Raw genomic sequence first — 24,965 nt, 5'->3', positions numbered from 1 at the left:
TGTATGTCATTGATGGAATTCTTCTGGAACCTTTATTATGGGTGTACTCTGACTCTTTAATATTTAGTAGGTGAATCACTAGATTTGTTTCACAAGATGATGCAGCCGTTGCACTCTGTACGTTTTTATATATCATATTGCATTATATCTATTCCTCTACTCTCTTCTGCTTATCCAGATCCGGCTTGCAGTATTGTGAGTCTAATGAATAGTACTTAATACAATATTACTAAACTATAATGTTTAGCACAAAATTATAAAATAACAAATGATTCATTAATATTAAATTCATACATTAAAAGCTAACAAAATTTTTCCATTTTGTTCAGTGTTGTTTGTTCAGTTTTGAGTTCTTTATAGAAGTCAAAGGGTTCAACTGTGTTCAATGTGTGAATCCAATATACAACTCTTCAAAGCAATGTGTTCAGGTAACAAGCTGCCTAAAGGGCCATAGAGGAAACACAACTGAAAGAAATGTTTGAATTTAGATGAAGGGCACAGGGACAAAGGTACTTTTGCCTAACATGTTTGAAGAACAAGACAGTTACTGTATTCAAACTTGAACTATTCTCCATTAGAAAAATCACTAAGACCAAAGTCACTTATGACAAAACTCTCATTGTTTTTACCTGTTGTGTATTTGTTTATTGCACTTTCATGTGTAGGGTATATTAGTAGTTACTTTAACATGATCTGTTGATATTATAGATGAATTAATCCTATACAATGTTAAAAAGTCTTAAAAATTTTACATCAAGTCAAACAAAATCAAATTTGTTCATCAGAATTTTTTTTCTTGAGGCAGCATATATTTTAAAGGTTCCCTAACTGTGAGAGCTGAGAAAGTAACTCTCTGAATCCACAAATAAGTATTGTTTATTATTAATCTAATGCTTTATTAGTCTTCTATTTTCTCATGCTGTAAAATCACACCATAAAAACTGCTGCAAAGCATTTTCAGAATAAAACATGAATTAGTGACAGACTATGAAGAATGAGGGGTCTAAAGGAATGGGATAAACAAGCCTCAGTAACCCGCTCCTTTGTAATATTTGTTGAGGTGTGTGGTTTTTTTTTTTATTTAATTTTTTTGTAGTGGTTTGGAAACATTTTGTAAGGATTCAGTCAAGTGCCGTTTATCAAAGTAGTCTAATAAGTTTAATCACTATAGTAAAATGTAAACACATGTCATGTTGAACATGAAGTAGCCTATATTCATTGTTGAACTATTGCAAAATTATGTGTTACTGAACAAACTTCGAAGAATGAGGTGTTAGATGTTTGGATGACATTTGGATGCTGTTGAATTTTCTCATTTTCTCAAGAACACGAGGTTGTTGTCTCGAGATAACGAGAAACATTATCTTGTTATCATGAGAAAACAAACTTTGTTTTCCTGAGATAAGATAATTATCGCAAGATATAACAGCAATAATGGCCGATTGTCATCTTTCCTAGAAATCAACATTAATCTTCATGTTGATTCTTATTATTGTGAAACCATGACAATAAAACCACTATGTGCTAGTTTTGTTATTTAACATGTTGAGTAAATTCTTTTTTTAAATCACCAAAAGACTTTAAGTCAATGCAACTATTTTGCTCTGACAATAAAAAGTTGACATTTTAAGTAGTATTAACTGGAATATATAAAATGTTTACATTTATGTTGTCAATTAAAAAAATATTAGCTGATTCCTGAACGCAAATGTACAGCATATGTGTTAAAGAGCATGTAAATGCAGACACTGAACTTCAAACTTTTTCCCTGCCACAATCTTCAGCCTGTAGTAATAAAAAGGCCAAAATGCTAACCCAGAATGATCACCACTGCTGTCAAGCGTATAGGGCTCCAGGGGCCTTGCCTTGAAACGCCGCAGATCTGGGTAAAAAGCTGATAAATGCTTAGTTAGAGCTTCAAACGAGCTGAGGGGAAGTGTGGGAGAATCAGCTGCTTCAGGTCATTTCCTGGAGTCCGGGGTGGGAGTTCATGTAGGTCAATCAGTACATAAATCCTAATTTGAACTGCATGTCGCTCTCTGTGGTTTTAAGTGAGTACTGGAAGACATCAGTAAGACTGATTAACAGGCTAGAACTCTGCATTAACAGCTTATTACAGTCTTTATAACTTGTTGAATATGGAAAGTAGAGCGAGAGCTAGAGCTAACTGCCCACTCAATTAAAGCAGAACAAAAACAGTTTTAAACAGGGACACAATAACTGCATTTCATTAGATTGTATATTTGCAATACTGTTCTGTAATATTTGTCCATGAGAATAATATTTACAAGAAGGTACAGTGGGTAGGAGTGTCTATGAGAACTAGGTGTGGGCTTTATGCATGGTTGTTTCTTAGTATGTAGGACAAGCCTTGTGTCATGTTTTGTCAGTAATTGCCTTCTTCGTCATTGAATAACCTTTTGTGACAGTGTGTTCTTGCTGGTGTATTTATACCAACTGTGTAATTACATACTGCTGGTGCCTATTTTCACCGACTCCAGCCTTTTCTGCATTCATTGTCTTGAACAATTAGTGTCATGTGACGTACTGTACTGTACTGCGTCATATCATATGCATTATTTTGGAAAGCTCTAAGCAACTGGTAACAGCTTACTATATCTTGAGATTTGGTGTTTCTCTGTGTATCTTTTTATTAATGTGGCTCATACAAGTGGACCTTATAATATAACCCTTCTACATAATTCAGGTTAAGCCAGAAAGTAAAGTTTCAAAATGTTTTACAGACGTGTTTATAGAAAAATAAGTTTCTATTTAGTTAATCTTCGTCTTTAAAATACTCAAATATTGCTTAAATGGTTTAGAAAGAAAAAGTTATTCCCTGGTGTTGTTTGCAGCAGTAAATCAGGCCTACCTCAGATTTAACTCAATTAAATGAATACAATATGAATTCCAGGTCTAAAAGGACCGGTATGAAGTACAGGAACCTCCCTGTTTCTCCCTGCTTGGACATTCCAATGCTCAATTAAGTATCCACACCCAATTGAATTATAGAGTTCCGCCCTATCAACTGTCAATTTAACAGCTCAACGTCTGCCAGTTATCATCAGTCAGAGTACAGACACCGTAAATCCATCACCTTCCATCACCTTCATCTTTGTGAGTATCTTTGTTAATTTAACTGCATTGTCATTGATTTGTTTTTCACAGAAATTGTTTTTAGGTTATTTCTAATTACATTAGTCTGCTTATTCACCATATGTACTTGGTTTTCTTGTAAGTTTGCAATGATATGTGTTTTTTACATGTTGGGATCCTATTTTGTATGTGATAACAGCTGATTGTTTCATCCAGTTTAAAGCCAAGCTTTAAGTATTTTGTCAAATTAACAAATTGATCGATCATAAGTATAGAGTAAATCACCTGTCTACTTCAGTTTAGACCTGGTGCTGTATGATCAGACCTTCAGGCATTAAAACACACAACATGAAATGTAAAATCTCATATTCACATAGTGATAGTACAGAGCTGTAACCAAAACTGACATTAATTTACAATGCAAAAGCTGGCATACGTGTTTGCCAAACTAGTTCTTCTTCATGTCCTCTAGTTCATACCAACATTTATACATCAGTAATTAATTTTCCACTCCCTGTACTTTTGGCACTTAATAGTTGTAATGTTACATTTTTCTCTAAATTATGACGTAGTTTCATTTTTTAAAATCACATCAATTCCTTTGAAAGTTTTCATTATGTCTTTTAATAAAGTCAGATTGTTTCTTCTGAAATATTTTCAGGTGCAGTTTGATAACTGCTTTTTATGCTATTAACCACATAAAGGTAAGTGAAAATATCCATCCATCCATTATCTGCAACCACTTATCCTGTGTAGGGTCACGGTGGGGCTGGAGCTTAACCCAGCTGTCATTGGGTGAACACTGGACAGGTCTCTACGCTCAGGGCCAACACAGTGGGATATACACAGGCAGACAACCATTCAGACTCACATTCACACCTACAGGCAATTTAGAGTCAGCAACTAACCAAAATTGCATGTCTTTGAGCTGTACGAAGGCTGCAGTTGGCCTGGATGTGAACCCCAAACTTTCTAGCTGTGAGTCGGCAGCACTAACCACCCATCCAATAAAAACAGTAGTGTTACAATACATATATGAAGGACATCACCATTGTACCTCAGACTATAAAGGTTGAATTCCTGTGACGGAACATTCATTCTTCTTTTAATTGATGCTGCAGCAAGCACAACCCGAGTAATTATCTATAATAATACCTATGAAAACACCATTGGTTATGGCCTACATCTGAACTGCAAAAAAAAAAAAAAAAAACTGGCATCAAAATGATTTTGCTGTCCTTTTTGAGTTAGATCCAGCAGCTAGTGTCAACTGTGAGCATCCAGTACATTTATACAGAACATGAAATTGACCTGCATTCCAAGAACAATAAACGGACATAGTGTTTTTTGTTGTTGACTTCTGGTATTAAGTCACTAGTAGTAGCCCTTCACATTCTGAAACATTTTGGAAGATATTCCTACGAATGTAACCAAAGTTACATATCAAAGTTTAATATTTATTAAAAAGTTTTTTTTTTAGAAAAAGAGGTTTAAACATGAACAACAGGCAAGAACTAGCATAACTACCATAGCTTAGTTAATGTGCTGAAATTAATGAAAGCTGTGGAGTTTTCTAAATTCTCATGTCAAAATCATGTTTCTACTATATATTAAATAAAATGTTCTATATCTTCTATTTATGTTTACCCCATAGTAACAACATGTGCAGGCTAATTGTGACTGCAGGTAAGACACTCATGCTTCCTTAGAGGCTAATTTGTTTACACACATTTTCACACTTTTGCCATGTAGCCTTTACTTAAAGGGGTTATGGTTCACCATCCAGATGTGATGAAAATAACCTCCAAAATATTTTTATTTGATTTTTTATTTGGGTAGACTGAACTTTAAAGATTCTGTTAATCCTAATGCTGACTAATTCTTTCACTTTGAAGGTCTCTGTTTGATCATCGCCAGCTTGGGTAAGGCTTTCACACATGCATTATTAATTATAACTGGCAGAAACAAGGAATTTAATATCTAAAAAAACAAATTGAACCAACGAAATATTTTTTCCATGTTTCAGCCTCATCCCTTAACCTGGTGTGCTACTATAACAACTTGGCACAAAATAGGGCAGAAGACGGAAAGTTTCTAATTACAAATATCGATCCGAACCAGTGCACCCACCTGATCTTTGCATTTTCCAGCATTAACGATGTGAATGAGCTGGTCCCTACTAACACAGCTGACCTGCAAAGCTATAAGTCCTTCAATGGACTCAAAGCAAGGTCAGACCTTATCTAATACATTATGTTTAGTGAAAATTATGTTGAATTTCCACTTGTGTAAAGTATTTACCCAACTTTATTCCCTCCACAGAAATCCACAGCTCAAAACACTGCTGGCAGTTGGTGGCATGACATTTAACAAACAGAAGTGAGTTACACACATTTACATTTAAAGCCTTTTTGTGCCATAGTTTAAGCCACACATCCTGCTATCTTCATGATTTTGAAGCTTTGTCCATTCGTACAGCATTTTCCTTTTTTATTTTTTGCATGCAATGGATGATGCATGCAAATATACGTCAATATATTATTGTACCCTAGTATGTCAGCAACTAAAATGTATATTTAAGTGTATGGCACTGTCTTCTTCAAATTTTCAACAGATTCAGTGTGATGGCGTCATCACAAGAAAACATAACAATGTTCACCCAGTCTACAATCAAACTACTAAGAACCTATGAGTTTGATGGGATCAACCTGGACTGGAGGTTTCCTGGAAGTGCAGGAAGCCAACCAGAGGACAAGCAGAGATTTACATCACTGTGCAAGGTCAGATACTAAATTTCTCTAATGGCACCGTCAGAAATGCGAATATACTGAAAATGTCACATATGACAATATAACATTTCACTCTTGACTGTTTTGTACAGGAGCTCAATCAAGCATTTGTGAATGAAGCAACACAAACTAAAAAGGATAGATTACTGGTCACTGCAAGTGTCTCTGCGGAGAAAAAAATCATTGATGCTGGTTATGAAGTCGCACAGATTGCCACGTAATAATAATTATTTGATGTAACTGTTGACATTAAACCACCACAAATGGATGTAACCATATTGTGATTAACAAAATCTCTGTGTTTTCTCAGATACTTGGATTTCATTAATGTGCTGACATTTGACTTCCATGGCCCCTGGGAAAGTGTCACAGGACATCACAGCCCCTTATACCAGGGATCACAAGACACAGGAGACAAAATCTACTCAAACACTGCAAGTGCCCGGATTCATCAGCTCATATTTAACTGCCTGGTCACGATGTACCCTGATCCTAACTGTCTGTTGTTTCCCACACACTTTAGGACTATGCCATGCAGTACTGGCAGAATCAGGGAGCACCTGCACAAAAGCTAAACTTGGGCCTAGCAGCATATGGGTGGGCTTTCACCCTCTCATCTGCAGCCACTGGTGTTGGAGCTCCAGCCAGTGGTCCTGGTGAAGAAGGCTGCTACACTGGTAGAGAAGGATTCTGGGCATATTATGAGGTATGAAGATGTATTTTATATCACAAGTCTACTCATACAAATTGTTTGGTGAATTTGATCTGACAAATGGCTCTGAATGTGACATTTCAGACTTGCCTCTATACTGAAGGGGCTTCAATCAAATTGATACCTGATCAGAAAGTTCCTTATACCGTCACAGAAAATCAATGGGTTGGATTTGATAACCTAAACAGCCTTGATACTAAGGTAATGATCTAATAATTCCATGATTGTTTGCGAACAAATCTGTTCAAAAAGATATTTTGCCACTATGTAGATGTGTTTATTTCTTGCTCCTCTCAGGTCAGTTACCTGCAAACAAGTAATTTTGGGGGAGCCTTCGTCTGGTCTGTGGATCTGGATGATTTCAGAGGAACATTCTGTAATAAAGGAAACAACTCGTTCATCAGCCACCTGCATGATCTCCTAGTTCCAGGTAACCAAAGTACACATTTGATGTATTGTTTAATTGGCTAAATGCCATCAGAGTAAAATATTTACTTCTTTTTATGCATAATGAAGATGAAAACTGTGAACCCTTTATGTTTAGAAATCTAAATAGTGATGATCAAATAGATTACAGGAACAATTATTTGTTTTAAAAAATTTAAATTATTTTTCAGGTTTTCCAGGTGTTACCATCACAACTACTGCAAACACAACTTCAGCAACTACCACTCCCACTATTTCAAATTCAGCACCCTTTACCACAACTACCATAACCACAATCACAACTCCTTCAATTGCTACAAGCATCACTCCCACCAATACTATTAGTACTACAACTCCTATTACTATACCTACAACTCCTAATACCAATAACCCAATAACCACTACAACCTCTTCACCATCTTCTGTCACCACAACTTCGGTCACTAATCCAACTTCTGCTGCCTCATCAGCACCTTCAACTACGGCACCTCCCACTGTTACCCTCTCAGGTCCCTCTACCACAGCTACAACCGCAGCTCCAGCAACTACCACTCCAGCTCCCACTGTTACCCCCTCAGGTACATCTACCACAACTAAAACCGCAGTTCCAGCAACTACCACTCCAGCTACCACTGTTGCCACCCCAAGTCCATCTACCACAGCTAAAACCGCAGCTCCAGCAACTACCACTCCAGCTCCCACTGTTACCCCCTCAGGTCCCTCCACCACAGCTACAACCGCAGCTCCAGCAACTACCACTCCAGCTACCACTGTTACCACCTCAAGTCCCTCTACCACAGCTACAACCACAGCTCCAGCAACTACCACTCCAGCTCCAACTGTTACCACCTCAAGACCCTCTACCACAGCTCCAGCAACTACCACTCCAGCTCCAACTGCTACCCCCTCAGGTCCCTCTACCACAGCTACAACCGCAGCTCCAGCAACTACCACTCCAGCTCCAACTGCTACCCCCTCAGGTCCCTCTACCACAGCTACAACCACAGCTCCAGCAACTACCACTCCAACTCCAACTGCTACCCCCTCAGCTCCCTCCACCACAGCTACAACCGCAGCTCCAGGAACTACCACTCCAGCTGCCACTGCTACCCCCTCAGGTCCCTCTACCACAGCTACAACCACAGCTCCAGCAACTACCACTCCAGCTCCAACTGTTACCACCTCAAGACCCTCTACCACAGCTCCAGCAACTACCACTCCAGCTCCAACTGCTACCCCCTCAGGTCCCTCTACCACAGCTACAACCGCAGCTCCAGCAACTACCACTCCAGCTACCACTGTTACCACCTCAAGTCCCTCTACCACAGCTACAACCACAGCTCCAGCAACTACCACTCCAGCTCCAACTGTTACCACCTCAAGACCCTCTACCACAGCTCCAGCAACTACCACTCCAGCTCCAACTGCTACCCCCTCAGGTCCCTCTACCACAGCTACAACCGCAGCTCCAGCAACTACCACTCCAGCTCCAACTGCTACCCCCTCAGGTCCCTCTACCACAGCTACAACCACAGCTCCAGCAACTACCACTCCAACTCCAACTGCTACCCCCTCAGCTCCCTCCACCACAGCTACAACCGCAGCTCCAGGAACTACCACTCCAGCTGCCACTGCTACCCCCTCAGGTCCCTCTACCACAGCTACAACCGCAGCTCCAGCAACTACCACTCCAGCTCCAACTGCTACCCCCTCAGGTCCCTCCACCACAGCTACAACCACAGCTCCAGCAACTACCACTCCAGCTCCAACTGTTACCACCTCAAGACCCTCTACCACAGCTCCAGCAACTACCACTCCAGCTCCAACTGTTACCACCTCAAGACCCTCTACCACAGCTCCAGCAACTACCACTCCAGCTCCAACTGCTACCCCCTCAGGTCCCTCTACCACAGCTACAACCACAGCTCCAGCAACTACCACTCCAGCTCCAACTGCTACCCCCTCAGGTCCCTCTACCACAGCTACAACCACAGCTCCAGCAACTACCACTCCAGCTACCACTGTTACCACCTCAAGTCCCTCTACCACAGCTCCAGCAACTACCACTCCAGCTCCAACTGTTACCACCTCAAGACCCTCTACCACAGCTCCAGCAACTACCACTCCAGCTCCAACTGCTACCCCCTCAGGTCCCTCCACCACAGCTACAACCGCAGCTCCAGCAACTACCACTCCAGCTCCAACTGCTACCCCCTCAGGTCCCTCTACCACAGCTACAACCGCAGCTCCAGCAACTACCACTCCAGCTCCAACTGCTACCCCCTCAGGTCCCTCCACCACAGCTACAACCGCAGCTCCAGGAACTACCACTCCAGCTGCCACTGCTACCCCCTCAGGTCCCTCTACCACAGCTACAACCGCAGCTCCAGCAACTACCACTCCAGCTCCAACTGCTACCCCCTCAGGTCCCTCCACCACAGCTACAACCGCAGCTCCAGTACCTACCACTCCAGCTCCAACTGCTACCCCCTCAGGTCCCTCTACCACAGCTACAACCGCAGCTCCAGCAACTACCACTCCAGCTAACACTGTTACCACCTCAAGTCCCTCTACCACAGCTCCAGCAACTACCACTCCAACTCCAACTGTTACCACCTCAAGACCCTCTACCACAGCTCCAGCAACTACCACTCCAGCTCCAACTGTTACCACCTCAAGACCCTCTACCACAGCTCCAGCAACTACCACTCCAGCTCCAACTGCTACCCCCTCAGGTCCCTCTACCACAGCTACAACCACAGCTCCAGCAACTACCACTCCAGCTCCAACTGCTACCCCCTCAGGTCACTCTACCACAGCTACAACCGCAGCTCCAGCAACTACCACTCCAGCTCCAACTGCTACCCCCTCAGGTCCCTCTACCACAGCTACAACCACAGCTCCAGCAACTACCACTCCAGCTACCACTGTTACCACCTCAAGTCCCTCTACCACAGCTCCAGCAACTACCACTCCAGCTCCAACTGTTACCACCTCAAGACCCTCTACCACAGCTCCAGCAACTACCACTCCAGCTCCAACTGTTACCACCTCAAGTCCCTCTACCACAGCTAAAACCGCAGCTCCAGCAACTACCACTCCAGCTACCACTGTTACCGCCTCAAGTCCCTCTACCACAGCTACAACCGCAGCTCCAGCAACTACCACAGCTCCAACTACAACTCCTACTACCACAACTGTAGCTCCCACTACTAAAACTACAACCCCTACAGCTGCTACAACCACTTTTGCTATCAAAACAACAACCCCCACTACAACAACCACAATTCCCACAACCACAACTACAACTCCCACTACTACAACCCCAACCACCACCCCCAGTACTACAACTGCAACTACCACAACCCCAGCTACCACTACTACCACAACTACAACTCCTACTACTACAACCCCAACCACCACCCTCAGTACTTCAACTGCAACTACCACAACCCCAGCTACCACTACTACCACAACTACAACTCCCACTACTACAACTCCAACCACCACCACCAGCACTACAACTGCAACTACCACAACCCCAGCTACCACTACTACCAAAACTACAACTCCCACAACTACAACACCAACCACCACTACCAGTACTACAACTGCAACTACCACAACCCCAGCTACCACTACTACCACAACTACAACTCCTACTACTACAACCCCAACCACCACCCCCAGTACTACAACTGCAACTACCACAACCCCAGCTACCACTACTACCACAACTACAACTCCTACTACTACAACTACAGCTCCCACTACTACAACCCCAACCACCACCACCAGTACTACAACTGCAACTACCACAACCCCGGCTCCCACTACTACCACAACTACGACTCCTACTACTACAACTACGACTCCCACAGCTTCAACCACAGCTAATACAACCGCAATTCCAAGTACAACTAGTGGAATTTCTCTAACGTTTTGTAAAGGAAAAAGTAATGGGGATTATAGCAACCCCAATGATCCAACTACGTATTATAGATGTTCCAACCAGATTACATACCCTCAAATATGCCAATCAGGTTTAGTTTATAAAGACACTTGCAATTGCTGTGACTGGCCATTAACAACTGCATATGTATAATGTCACTTTTCTTTCTCTTTTGGCTTATACCATAAGTTCAGGGATGCCACAGCAACAGATCATTGGATCGCATGTTGATTTGGCACATTTTTTTTACACCAGATGCCCTTTCTGATGCAACCATCTCCAATTTCTACCAAGCTTGGGACTGGTACTAGTATAATTTCACTGGCTAAGTCTAAGTGTTAATATTTCTTTCCTTTTTTAACTTTGTTATCTATGAAAACAGGTGAATAATGTTCTTATATGCTGTTTTGTGGACTCACTAATCCAAACATTTATGCCAGCATTAAAATTGTTAAATCAGTCAATCAACATTTTTGTTAAATGTTTGAGAAATGTTTTCCTTTTCATGTCAGTACACATTATTATTTATTATTTAATTTATCAAGATGTAGTATAAACTACTTGTATTTGAACTGACAATTGTTGTCCTGTTGTGTGTTAATTGTAGCTATAACTATACAGTTTCACTTAAATGGTCTTTTTTTTTTTCATCTTACATGCCTTCGTTATTTTTAAGGTTACTATATATAGCGGCGTTCTTGTGCCTTTATATTTAGCCACTGTGTTATCGATTGGATTTACATGATGACCCATGCTGAGATATATTTTAAGCCTAATACTTATAAACACTAATATGTAGATATTATTAAATAAATCAATAACAATGAATAATAAATTAAATTGAACACATGTTTTTTTGTTCCATGATTGTTGGCAAATATTTTAAAGGACAGAGGCAGGTTTAGCTCCGTTCCCCGAAACAGAAATTAAGTTCAGCAGCATGAAATTACTTTGGATACCCCATGTGGGGTTGTCTTTATCAACAGATATCCAGGTAGCCAAAAAAAAAATGCTTCAAGGTTACTACATTTGAATGGAACTTTCTCAGTTGTGGGGCTAAAAACACGTGTGTGTTTTTGCACCTGCTACTTACTGACCAAAAAAGTATTTTCCAGGCAGAGTGAGGACATTTTTGGAAAGTGAACACATTTTGGACGGTCTTCACAACTTCAAGGGGCCACTTTACGGTTAAGAATAGATTTTAGGGTTAGGTCCTAGAAATTATACAGTAGTGTTTCAATAAACATAATTATGTGTGTGTGTGTGTGTGTGTGTGTGTGTGTATAACAGAGAAAGAGAGAGACAAAGAGGTGTAGACATGATCAGTGTGGCTGTCACACATCTACAATAAATAAATAAATTCATTGTCAACTATTTTGATAATTACTTAGAGCACCAGTGACAATATTTCTTATTATTTTTGAAATTTATGCAAACCAAATTAATGAAGACAATCAGCTGATTTGCAATGATACACAAAATTGCTAAAAAGAGCTCCCCTTCCACCACCTACAACAGTTACAGTTGCTTTTGCATTAATACACAGATAATAATAAACTTATGATATACTGTTTTGGGTTTTTTCCAGTACATGCTTTAAATTCCTTGGATAAATTGTTCTAAACAGTCTAGATGTCATGAAGCAAATGATAAAACGCTTGTTACATCCATGAGATACATGAGACTTAGATGGTCTTGGTCCATCACTCTTACTTGAGGCTTCTCATGGAATTGCAGAAAATGACTTGTGGGGATCTCTGTGTAAAAAGAAAAAGGCACAAAGTTTGTGTGGATGGGTTTTTGACCTATCCTGCAATTGTGACTTGAAAAGGTTTCATTTTACAGAAGCAAAATGTATGTGGGAAGCAGTGTTCTTTTTGAAGAGTACTGGCTTCCTACTTGCAACTCATGCACATTGTTTATGTGTAGTGTTCTCCGGATAGTGGACCCATGAATGAGCAGTGATATTAGCCATTGCATAAGAGGCCTTTTGTTTCCCTGGGGATCCTTGTCACGCTTTGCTCTAAAGGTTTTCTCTGGGCCTCCCAGATTGACACCTGATTATCATTACCTTCAAATTAAACAATAATAATGTTAGAGCTTCACATAGTTTTGCCACAAATATATTTGTATAAACCAACATATATCTTTTATGTTTCTTTTATACCTATTTGTAATTATTTGTCTCATGTACAGCAATTTAATTTTCATTGCTGTTGAAAGTACACAAAAAAAGTCCCTCTTTGCTTCATGCCATTGCTTTGTGAGCCACTGTAAACACAAGCTACAGAGTAATCAGTAAGCTGATGACTTTAGCTCACTCAGGTAAATCAGCAGTACAGTACTCATCCATTTAGGAAGACAGTACTTGCATTTTATTTCAGCCATTGCTGTGTCATAGTATTGTTCGGTTCAGTTTGTCATTTCAGAGTATTAATCACAAGGTGGCAGGTATGTTTCTTACACAGATGGGTGTGTGTGCCGTTTACGTGGATTTTTACAGCTTCGTTTTGGGCTGTGTGTTATGTGATGAAGAGGTTGTTAATTATGCCAATAATCACCTTCTTTGTTAGTGAGGCTGAAGGTGTGTCCTTGTTGGTTTACTTTCAACCACTATATAATTACACATGCTCCACATGATGAGGCTGCTGTTGGTTATTTCCACGAGTTCCAGCCTTGTTTTGTGCATTTACTGTGTTACAATTCGAACAATGTAACAATCCTATACATCACACCGTGACATCATGTTACACATATTTGTTCATTTCAGGACGTCTCTTAGCAACTGCCAATGAAAAGTAGGGCCCTCTGATGAGTGATTAATCCAGATGTAAGTAAAGCAGAGAGTAAAATGAGCATATAAGACTTGAAATTCATGGTTGTAACTTGAATATTTTAATACTATACATCAGGATCATCAGTAAACACAGTTTTGAAAGGGACATGTTTACATTTTTTGCTATGTCGATGTTTAGCGTTCAGACCAAAGGTTGACTCGGAAAAACATTTAACAAGTATTGGGTTATTGAGCTGAATTTGTCCCAGTAGTTCTTAAAAAATGTTAAGTGCAATCGGTAACCTTTCACAGACACAGGAAAGGTACAGATACACTATATTGCCAAAAGTATTCGCTCACCCATCCAAATAAATGAATTCAGGTGCACAAAGCAAAGTCCATTAAGACATGGATGAGTGAGTTTGGTGTGGAAGAACTTGACTGGCCTGGACAGAGTCCTGACCTCAACCCGATAGAAAACCTTTGGGATGAATTAGAGCAAAGACTGCGAGCACAGTGTATTATGTATTTCATAAACACACTCCTAAACCTCTTGGAAAGCCTTCCCAGAAGAGTTGAAGCTGTTATAGCTGCAAAGGGTGGGCCGACGTCATATCAAACCCTATGGATTAAGAATGGGACGTCACTAAAGTTCATATGGGTCTAAAGGCAGGTGAGCGAATACTTTTGGCAATATAGTGTATATAGTTCAACACTGGCTACTCAGGATTTACAGCTGGCAAAGTGAAATTACTGTATTTAAAAACAAATATATGAACAACTGTGTTGCTTGTCCGTGTCATTTTGTTGTATTTTATATTTAGTTTAATGTTTCATAGAGTAGTGCTCTGACACACAGTGACATACCGTAACCCTTGTAAAAGAGTTAAAGAACCTGTTAAAAAACAGAAGTCTCAACAGTTTGGTAGCATAGTATGGGACAGAATATGAATCCAAAACTGTCAAAAGGGCCTAAAATAAGCTCAAGTTTTTCCTGTTGTCAAAAAACAATTAGACAGCATTTGGAAATTCTAATACTGCACTGACTGACCCCACCCTATTTCACTGCTACACCCACTGAACTGTCTGAACTGAACAGAGCAGTAGAGAGACAGTCTAAACCTTTTTTTTCCTTCACTTCATTAAATTACATTTCACAAGTCATCAAAGTATTGAACCTGCTCACTAAACACCACATATTGTATGGAGGGGTTGCACCTGGGCCTTTTTAACAGTTATGTTAATCATCAGGCTTATAGCAGTTTTGTTTCACTTAAAAAACAATTAATGAATCCTTAATGGATTACGTATACAGAAACCAATCAGGCCTGGTACTGTCTGATCTGAGATTCAAACAAACAAACAAAGAGTGATCCAAGCAAAAGCTTTACTGAGAGCACTGGACTGTAACAAAGACGTGTGAATGCTGCACTTGGCTCATTTGACTGGTAATGTTTGCCAAACGAGTTCTACTTCTGTGGCTTCAGTTCTTTCAAAGATTTAGACACTGTGGGTAGAGTGATAGGTGGTAGCTTCACCATATCTTTTGCCCTTTCTATATTCTTAACATTTGATGCTTGTATTGTTAATCACACTATGTATGATAGTGTTCACATTGCAAAACAGAAAACATTTCACAGGTTTTGCTGTCAAAGAACTGAGATTATAGATTTCATGGGCTGAACTGGATTGAAGGACCGAAGGACACCATAGGACAAAGAGCAATGTACGTTTGTTCAACATTCTGCACACCCACTTATATCAAAGATCCCAATAAATCTACTGCAACACTGCAGGTAGCAGGAGTCATAGTAGCCTGGACACCTTTGGATTAAGAGAGGTCTTCTGGGCCTCTAGGTTTTTTATCTTTATTTATTTTTTTGTCCTTTCAGCTCATCCCGTGAGTTCAGGGTCGCTAATGATGTAGCCAAAAAAAGAAGGAAAGAAATAAAAGTTGAATGATTCTCATTATAGCACAGTGATGAAGTGGTTAGCGATGCCTGCCTGGTTTAAATCTACCTGCCAATTTCTCTTTTACAAAATAGACCTGAGAACAAGTTACACAAATACAGTCATTACACACATAAAGTATGAGAATAGTAAAACAATTTGTTCATATTCAGTCAAATACCCATTTGCCTTAGTGGGCTTTAGGCTATAACATTTTTTTAACTAGATAACTAGATTAATCTATTGCATTTAGACAAAAGTGCAGTGGCCACTGTACAAAAATAATTATTACATAACTTTACCAAAAGTGCCTCAGACTTGCTGCAAGAATTATCTGTAGAAACTGGTGTTTCAGTGGCTGAACAAATTAGACAGATGGATTTTTCTATCCAGTGAACCTCTATTGATGGCATCCAGAAAAAAAACGCTCACAAAAAAAGCAATTTTTTAACATTTTATGTACTTTAGCAAAGTTTTAACATTCCTAAAGTAGCTAAAAGTAGTCTTAAATCCTAATAACTAAGGTGGGGTGCCATGAAATCTGGTTGAGGCATCCATATTCCCTTCATTTTTTGTACTGAAGATCCTGTGATCCAGTGACTTTTTATCTAGTGCCATCATCAGGTGAAGTTTATAATTTTTCTAATATTCTAATCAAGTCCTACTGGTTTTCCAGCAATCTCTGCCCAGCCTAGTGCGTATTACCTGGATCAGGTTTGTTCAGTCAATCAGAAGCTGTAAGCAGTAGGTTGGGCAGGGATGGCTGGAAAATAAACAGTATAGGGCACTCGTGAACCGAAGTTGATGACCACTTTTGTAGTTAATGACGTTGTCACTATGGGTTTTAGCTGTGATTAAAAATAGCAGTAGTAAGGGCTGCTATGGTGGTGTGTGTCAGTTTTTTCCAAGACTCTTGGGCATTACCGTTTTTCTGCGTAGCCAGCCACAATTTACATTTTTAAGGTTTGAAAATGTGCACTTTAACAATTCAAGAACACACCTATGTACTCATTTCATTCCATACGATAACGTGACAATTACTTGGAGCTTGTCACTGCCAGAACACAAATTATCAGTAAATATTTGTTTAAATTGTGGTGTTTCATGTCTCTTCAAGATCAAGAGCTATATGTGAGGAGCGATGAGCAAAGATACATGTGCTGATCCTTTGCGGAAGTCTTAACTTACCTAACACAACCTTATTTTTATTGAAACATGGAACTCTAGTTAGCTTTATCTTTACTGGAAATGTGTTGGTAACTGGGCACTAAAGCTGATCAGAGTGAGTACAATGAGCATTTAAGACTTGAAATTCATGGTTGTAACTTGAATATTTTATTACTATAGATCAAGATCATCAGTAAACACAGTTTTGAAAGGGACATCTTTGTATTTTTTGATATGTCAATGTTTAGCGTTCAGATGAAAGGTTGACTCGGAAAACATGTAACAAGTATTTGGTTAGTGAATTGAATTTGTCCCGGTAGTTAAAAATGTTAAGTACAAAACCTTTCACAGACACAGGAAAGGTACAGATATATAGTTCAACAGTGGCTACTCAGGATTTACAGCTGGCAAAGTGAAATTACTGTATTTAAAAACAAATATATGAACAACTGTGTTGTTTGTCCGTGTCATTTTGTTGTATTTTATATTTAGTTTAATGTTTCATAGAGTAGTGCTCTGACACACAGTGACATACCGTAACCCTTGTAAAAGAGTTAAAGAACCAGTTAAAAAACAGAAGTCTCAACAGCTTGGTAGCATAGTATTGGACAGAATATGAATCCAAAACAGTCAAAAGGGCCTAAAATAAGCTCAAGTTTTTCCTGTTGTCAAAAAACAATTAAACAGCATTTGGAAATTCTAATACTGCACTGGCTGACCCCACTCTATTTCACTGCTACACCCACTGAACTGTCTGAACTGAACAGAGCAGTAGAGAGACAGTCTAAACCTTTTTTTTCCTTCACTTCATTAAATTACATTTCACAAGTCATCAAAGTATTGAACCTGCTCACTAAACACCACATATTGTATGGAGGGGTTGGACCTGGGCCTTTTTAACAGTTATGTTACTCATCAAGCTTCTAGCAGTTTTGTTTCACTTAAAAAACAATTAATTAATCCTTAATTGATTACGTATACAGAAACCAATCAGGCCTGGTACTGTCTGATCTGAGATTCAAACAAACAAACAAACAAACAAAGAGTGATCCAAGCAAAAGCTTTACTGAGAGCACTGGACTGTAACAATGACGTGCGAATTTACAATGCTGCACTTGGCTCATATGACTGGTAATGTTTGCCAAACGAGTTCTACTTCTGTGGCTTCAGTTCATCCAAACATTTAGACACTGTGGGTAGAGTGATAGGTGGGAGCTTCACCATATCCTTTGCCCTTTTCTATATTTTTTACATTTGATGGTTGTATTGTTAATCAGACTATGTATGATAGTGTTCACATTGCAAGTCACTGGATCACAGGATCATCAGAACAAAACCTGGGGGAATATGGATGTCTGAACCAGATTTCATGGCACCCCACCTTAGTTATTAGGATTTAAGACTACTTGTAGCTACTTTAGGAATGTTAAAACTTTGCTAACGTAAATAAAATGTTTTAAAATCAAATCACAACACCAGCACAGTCTTGGTACTGCATAACACTAACAACAGAACCTATTTAACCCCCCAGGCATTCATTTGAATTCTTTTCAAATCCACCAGCTCATTCACTGTGGTAACTGTTAATCTAATTCACAAACAACATTTCTATATTTATTAGGAAGACTTCTCTTTAAGTTATTTCTACCATTGATATTATCGTCATGGACAGGAGGAGAATGATGTTCAGGTGTTGTTCAAGGTCACCTCAGTAGTGTTGATGAAGCACAAGTAATTCAGATTAATATAAAAAAGAAAATAAAACCTTTACTCTTACAATCATTTTATTTTTGCCAGATCTGATTAACCAAACGGCGAGAATAAAAGGTTATAGAAATACATGATAAACCTAGATTTACTGATAAGTGAGGTTACCCAATTTAAGCTACTACAATGTAAGAATTTAATTTTCATCTGGCAGACTTTGCAACATCCCACAGCGATGAGTGATGTCAAGGGGGCAAGTTAAAACCGAATTTTTAAAAGTGGACTGACAAAAGGTGAGAAAATAGACAGGGAGATCCTGCTGCAGCTCCTGCTTAACCCCCATGTTTAATTCTCTGTTCATACCAATTCCCTTGTAGAAATACACAGTAAAATAGCATGTTTAAGTTGTCTATTCCCGGTACCATGAGTGTGATTTAATCATCAATACATGACCAAAACCCAGATATGGCAATTCCATTCTACCCTGCCAAAAATGTGTGCCAGCCCACATTAACTTGTCTGGTTCTGTCACTGAGGTCACATTTCTAAAAAAAAACAATGTCTTAATAGTTCTTTACTAAACAATGGGTTGTACAGAAATTCAGCATAACAATTATTGTGCTGATTTTAACACATTCACACCTACAGGCAGTTTAGAGTCACCAATTATCATAACATGCATGTCTTTGGACCGTGGGAGGAAACCAGAGTACCCTGAAGAAACCCATGCAAGCACAGGCAGAACATGCAAACTTCACAAAGAAGCTGTGAGCTGGCAGTGCCAACTTGTCTCAGGTCAACTAGTATAACACAAGTGCCCCCTTGTGGTCTAGTCAACGGAGATACCGGGAAATGCTGTGACTGGCTGTAAATGATGATCAATCAATAATAATTACATTTTTTCTATAAAGTCAATATATACACCTACCTATCCAAAAAAAAGAAGGTAAAATATTATCTGTCATGTTGCACCATGACTTCTTCCTCAATAAAGGAGAAACATGTATTTTGTTTTACTTTATGGTCAAGCTCTTATGTTAATTGTGAGAGTGTGATAAATTTTATATGACATAAGTCTGAAAATGTTTAATTGTTTTTTATTACAACACAAGTTCTGAGTTAAGTCACAAATGTCATCACTGTTGAAAATTAATTTTTCGAAAATACTGTATATCACATAACACCAAGCCTAATATTTCACCATCCGGTTTGACTGTAAAACAATATCTCAAGGGAAATATTTCAAAAAAAATATTAAGGGCAATTCAAATCACGGTTACCAATCATGCTTCCTTTAACAAAGCAGTGGTACTATTGCACTGTTTACCTAAACTACTGTGCTTGTTTTAACAAGAAAAGTCCATTTTAAATATCACAATTCAGAATTTTCCCAAAATGTGGAATCTTTTTAACATGTCTGCAAAACAATTATTTTCACAAATAAAATATTATTAGCAGCCAAGAAATATGTAAGTTAGTAAATTTCTAAAATCATACTAGAATAATTTGAAGTAGATGTCACAGCAGTTTATCATGAATCCTCTTACAAAATTATTAACCTCTTCAAATTATTCGTGCTACCAAATAACACAGGCCGGTGCTTCTCATTCATTAGAGATCATGGACAGAGCTGTGAGGCTCAGGAAGCTTCTGAATGTCACAGTTCTGAATCAGACTGAAGTAAAATGCTACAAGCTCCTCATAGTTCCTTTTGGAAATTCTTTCATTGATGCCATGGAATCTAAAAAGAAAGAACCAAAACAAAACCTTTTCTTTTATGCTGTCTAGAAAAAAAATCCTTTTCTTTCATTGATTCCCTCTTACTGTGATTGCACTTTAATGACCTTTTCTTGGCAAAGATTAAAGTTTTTGGCAACAGGCTGGTTCAGTATGTGAGGCTCCTCTTTCTATATTTGCTCAACAGGGACTTTAAATCTGAACAGCCCAACTAGATCACACCATTACAGCACAATGTAGTGCTGTAAACATGTGACCACAGTAGAAATCTCTTTAAGAACTTGCTTTTCAGTTTACTCAGCAAGCAGTTTATAGTTTTTGTTATTTTCTAAACTTGTCCACAGTCACCAGGTGCTAAAACCAACAATGAATTTCAACCTCCAGCCTGGTTTAACATGTTTATTTATGCCATAGACCTTTTCTACATCACTGCTCACCAACACTGCTCCACTGGGCAACATATTTCTTAATGCCAAGAGGTGTAAACAACTTTTTATTATTTTTTTTTAACAAAATACTGTCCATGCTGATGTGACTCACCATGGGTTGGCTGGGGATCTCGTGCATGTGCAGTTGACTGTTTCACTGCTGTGCAATGTTATGCTAATATCAACATTTGATTAAAATATGTTCACACAATTTGGGATGAAAAGAAAAAGGTCACCCAGTGACATTTTGTATTGTTTTTGGACAACAAGGGGGGTCTAGGGTTCATAGGAGTAAGCTGTTCCAGGCTGCAGACTATTAGTGACTAAACATCACTATAAGAAATTCATTGCTGATTTAATCCTCTAAATGAAAATGCTTAAAATTATCCTTTAAAGTGACTTGATACAACAACTTACTCATTGTAATATATAGCAGAGTTCTACTACACTCTTACCTCTGAGCATCACCTGGTTTAAACCAGACAGGAGCAAAGCGATAAATGTCACTGGCCAGGTCTTTGAAGTGACGACTGTCTGTGTTCCCAATACAGATACCTGCACATTAAAATATTAGATCAACATGCTTTGGGAATGTTTTGACCTAAGTAATGTGACATTTAGGCCATTTCATCTATATTTGGACTCTACCTGGTGCCACCGTGACTGTAGGAAACATGTCCAGGACAGTTTTCTTAATGATCTGAAAGCCAAAGGACTTTTCATCAGCAGAGCTGACAGGCAGAGGGTCAAATCCATCAAGGAGTTCAATCTTCACTCGCTGGTCACCCACTGTAGAATGCACAAGATCCACGACCTAGATGGAGGAGAGCATGCCTTACTGAACTTAGATATTCAAAATGAGAAATCCGGGATTTTCAAAAAGACAAATTACATGTCTGACTCTACCTCTTGTAATGACTGTGCTGGGTGGATTCGTAGATTTACATAAGCTTCTGCTAGGGAAGGAATGACATTCACCTACAAAGTAGGAAAGAACTTAAAATATATATTTTTTAAGTCAAGCCGAACTGCATGCAATCTAATTTTCTGTGAGTTACCTTAACACCTGCATTAAATATGGTGACAGCTGTGGTTGTCCTTACAAAAGCATTAGTCTCTGGTTGTCTTTCCAGCATCCTGCGACACATGGGACAGTGATGACATTTACTTGAAAGCACACAGTCAGAAGAAAACATACAAAATAAAATTAGAGATGTAATTACCTGCCCAGAAGTGGGGAGAAGAGCCACAAATTTGACATTATAAACTTCAAGGGGAGCCTGAACTGAAGTCAAAGAATAGATAACCAAAACAACCAGAGGTACAGTAAAACATACTTTTTGAACATAGTACTTGCACAAAGCAGCTGGCTCCCCTTACCTTATGGGCCAGGTGTTCGAAGATTCCACGTTCAGGCCCATGACCGAATAACCTTGGCATAGGGTTGTCCTCTAGTCTGAGGAAATTCCAGTGCACAGTCAAAACCTTACATTTTGTTTTTTGCCCTACACAGTTGAACATGTAGTACAGCATAGCTATAGGAACTAAAATGAATAAATCATACGTTCCTCTCACCTTTTGACCGCTGCGGCCAAGACCCCAATACTTGTCTCACGGGGAGGCATTGATGAATGACCGGGGGCCATAGTCACACTTAGCTTAATAGTGGCAGAACCCTTTTCACTTAACCCAATTCTGCAAAACATGTGGTCAATGACATATTTCTTTACAAACGTTAATAAAGACATGCAATATTTGTTATAAGTTCTGTTGTTATGATAGGCTTGGCCAAATCGTTTACTTTATACCAATAAAAAAGTCGCTGAGTAAAGATGATGCTGATGACAGAGTCTTACAGAGCAGCAGGTCCCTCAAGACCACTGATGACACCGTCAAGTATAGCCAGGCCCTCGTCCAGTACAAATGACAGCTGATCACCACGCTTCTTCAGTATATGTGCTATGTTCACTGCCCCCTTGTAACCATGGATCTTAAAAAAATATATATTTAAGCACTCCTTTAAAATAGTCATTCATTGCTAAAGTAATTTTTTTAGTGAATGGTTGAAGTACTTCTTCATCATGGCCGAGGCCGATGTAAAATCCTCTGCGTGGGGCATAGCCTTTTTTCAGCAAGTACTCCAGCGCCTGAAGGATGCTCTGGAAGTAATACAGTATATCAGTATAATCTCAAAAAAATAAATAAATATGTAACTCAATTCTATTTATCAGCGTGTGTATCCAAAAGATCACGTTCTCTCACCATTACAGGGCTCTTGTTGTCAATGGTTCCTCTGCCATAGATGAAGCCATCTATTTCCTTGGCAGAAAATGGTGGGGCATCCCAACCGTCTGACTCTGAGGCAGGTACCACATCGATGTGGGCCAGCAGCAGGTACGGCACTAGCCTGGGTTGTGATCCTTGCACCCAAAACAGGTGGCTATAGTTGGCCACATATTGATGTTGAACCAAACTTGAAGAGAAAACTGTTGGGAAGGCTGGTACCAGAGAACAGAACAAACTTAAAGAGTCACTTGTCGTCCACATTATGATCAATGAAATACAATGCACAGGCTTTAGTGGAGTGCTAAAATCTGGAAAAGAAAAATTATTAGATTTTTTTTTTTTTTGATATTTCTCTTTGTAAATTGACTTACATTTATAAACAACCTAAATAATTCATTTATCAAATAACTATTGGTAAAATCTTATCGTATGGCTGCAGCCATAAGTTATTTGAGTATCTTAGTATTCCATAAATTAATTGGCATAATCTGATAAAAAATTATTTTATTACAAAGTAAAAATACAAAATATATATACTATAATATAGCTGGTTTCTAATGTACTTAAATTACAGATAATATTATCTGCCTTGATTCAAAATATAAAAATGCCACATCCCCACAACAGAAGGTTTTCTGAACTTCTAAGCAAGATGTGCACAGATTTTGGAGGTAGACTATGACCCAAAACAAATGAAGATGAAGACTGCAAGAGTGAAAGGGAAATGAATGGAAGGTGTTCGTTTTACTATTCTAAAAAGAGTATTATACACTGTTGACTCCAGTGATTTTATTGAAAAGTCTAGATTTTATAAATGTGTGGATGGTTTTACACAAACACTGTCACACTGTTTAAAGCTTTTTAATAGCCCTATCATTTGACATGCATTTAGATATATATTTGGTAACTTGACGGCTGATGAGCAGTCTGTTATTTGAAAAAATGTATCTTGATGTTTAGAATTTCCTTAGAGAAGAAAAAACACAACATACACAACAACGGCAGCGACAAAGTTGGCCTCAAAACAATACAATACAATAGATCTCAGCACGGATCACTAAGGGGCAGTTTATTGCGTTTGTCCTGATCTAAGGGTCCTTCAGAGGGGACTTCATAGGGTCCTTCAGAGGCCACTTCACTGCATTTAAGTCAAAGTTAGATTCAACAGGTAACGTTACGTCCTGTTTGCGAGTGCGTGGAGCCCTGCAAACTGTAAACAGACGCAGCTAACGCTAGCTTCGCAGTTAGCGTTAGCTTTTCTATGAATAATCAGTCCCTCCACATCTTTTAGTGGCCACTTTACCTTTCCGGAGGAGACGGCCAAACTCAAGCAGAGCGGTGGTGTTGCTCTCGGTCTCAGAGAAGGACACTGTGGGAATCCGGATCGCCTCTGGATGAACAGACAGAGATACGCTGTCTGTTACTGGAAGTTTCTCTTCATTGGTTTCACCTAACGATTAGCGTTAAATACCTGCTGTCCACCCAATTGTATAATATAAGAACGTTAACAGCTAGTTGTCTAAAAATGAACCCAGGTTACCTTTAAAATTCGCTAGAAGCTCCTCTCGCTGACGGTGGTCTATGACAAGCGATATGTTATTGGTCTTTTCCCAGTGAGCAAGTTTAAGTCCGACATTTACGTCCAGTGAAAGAGTCCTGATACATGCTGCAGTAAACAGCAGTAAGACTGTAACAACGACGCTACTGATAACAATCTTCATCCACCTGAATAATCTTAATTTAGGCCCAGAGTCTGTCATTGTTTTGTTGTGATAGCGGAACTCGTTCCGTGTGAATGTGCTGAATTCAGTAGATCACGATGTAACACTGGAGCCGCCTGCCGGCAGCGTCTCATCACACGTGTTATCAGTGTCCTTTCACAATCCGCTCTCCCTGCTTAGTCATTCATTAACTACACCATTGTGAAACATGCTTATGA

General features: G+C 39.2%; 2 protein-coding genes across 4 annotated transcripts; one reads left to right on the top strand and one right to left on the bottom strand.

Annotated features, from left to right (window-relative positions):
- The first annotated feature begins 61 nt into the window (after window positions 1–61).
- On the top strand, window positions 62–11,824 carry LOC137139099 (mucin-2-like). The gene is made up of 13 exons (XM_067525857.1): window positions 62–3,117; window positions 3,758–3,800; window positions 4,751–4,782; window positions 4,992–5,018; window positions 5,123–5,327; window positions 5,419–5,475; window positions 5,711–5,876; window positions 5,978–6,102; window positions 6,196–6,319; window positions 6,409–6,591; window positions 6,682–6,798; window positions 6,895–7,027; window positions 7,215–11,824. Exons 3-13 carry the CDS (start codon window positions 4,758–4,760, stop codon window positions 11,126–11,128), a joined length of 5,076 nt encoding a protein of 1,691 aa, XP_067381958.1. The 5' UTR covers window positions 62–3,117; window positions 3,758–3,800; window positions 4,751–4,757; the 3' UTR covers window positions 11,129–11,824.
- pm20d1.2 (peptidase M20 domain containing 1, tandem duplicate 2) lies at window positions 6,837–24,862 on the bottom strand. 3 transcript variants are annotated; one of them, XM_067525869.1, is made up of 13 exons: window positions 24,567–24,862; window positions 24,330–24,416; window positions 23,003–23,238; window positions 22,813–22,899; window positions 22,597–22,730; window positions 22,316–22,435; window positions 22,121–22,196; window positions 21,964–22,025; window positions 21,799–21,877; window positions 21,647–21,718; window positions 21,389–21,554; window positions 21,196–21,295; window positions 6,837–6,971 (listed from the first exon to the last, which is right to left on the bottom strand). In XM_067525869.1, the coding sequence occupies exons 1-13, from the start codon at window positions 24,784–24,786 to the stop codon at window positions 6,959–6,961; spliced, it is 1,452 nt and encodes a 483-aa protein (XP_067381970.1). In that variant the 5' UTR covers window positions 24,787–24,862; the 3' UTR covers window positions 6,837–6,958. The 3 variants fall into 3 exon arrangements, with proteins under 3 accessions (XP_067381970.1, XP_067381969.1, XP_067381968.1); XM_067525868.1 differs by lacking the exon at window positions 6,837–6,971 and adding an exon at window positions 12,454–12,732; XM_067525867.1 differs by lacking the exon at window positions 6,837–6,971 and adding an exon at window positions 19,657–20,316 and having other exon boundaries at window positions 24,567–24,861.
- Between the last annotated feature and the right edge of the window lie 103 nt (window positions 24,863–24,965).

This window comes from Channa argus, chromosome 13, assembly GCF_033026475.1.
Source record: "Channa argus isolate prfri chromosome 13, Channa argus male v1.0, whole genome shotgun sequence".
NCBI lineage: Eukaryota > Metazoa > Chordata > Actinopteri > Anabantiformes > Channidae > Channa > Channa argus.
This window is presented reverse-complemented; position numbering and strand designations above follow the sequence as displayed.

Bases quoted from the DNA above. Each gene is read 5' to 3' on its own strand.
- LOC137139099 (XM_067525857.1), top strand. From the start codon at position 4,758: ATGTGCAGGCTAATTGTGACTGCAG. The intron at 4,783-4,991 runs GTAAGACACTCA...TTCACTTTGAAG, and splicing joins CAGGCTAATTGTGACTGCAG to GTCTCTGTTTGATCATCGCC. The intron at 6,799-6,894 runs GTAATGATCTAA...TGCTCCTCTCAG, and splicing joins TAAACAGCCTTGATACTAAG to GTCAGTTACCTGCAAACAAG.
- pm20d1.2 (XM_067525867.1), bottom strand. From the start codon at position 24,786: ATGACAGACTCTGGGCCTAAATTAAGATTATTCAGGTGGATGAAGATT. The intron at 24,417-24,566 runs GTAACCTGGGTT...CTGTTCATCCAG, and splicing joins GCTTCTAGCGAATTTTAAAG to AGGCGATCCGGATTCCCACA. The intron at 23,239-24,329 runs GTAAAGTGGCCA...CTCTGGTACCAG, and splicing joins TGGCCGTCTCCTCCGGAAAG to CCTTCCCAACAGTTTTCTCT.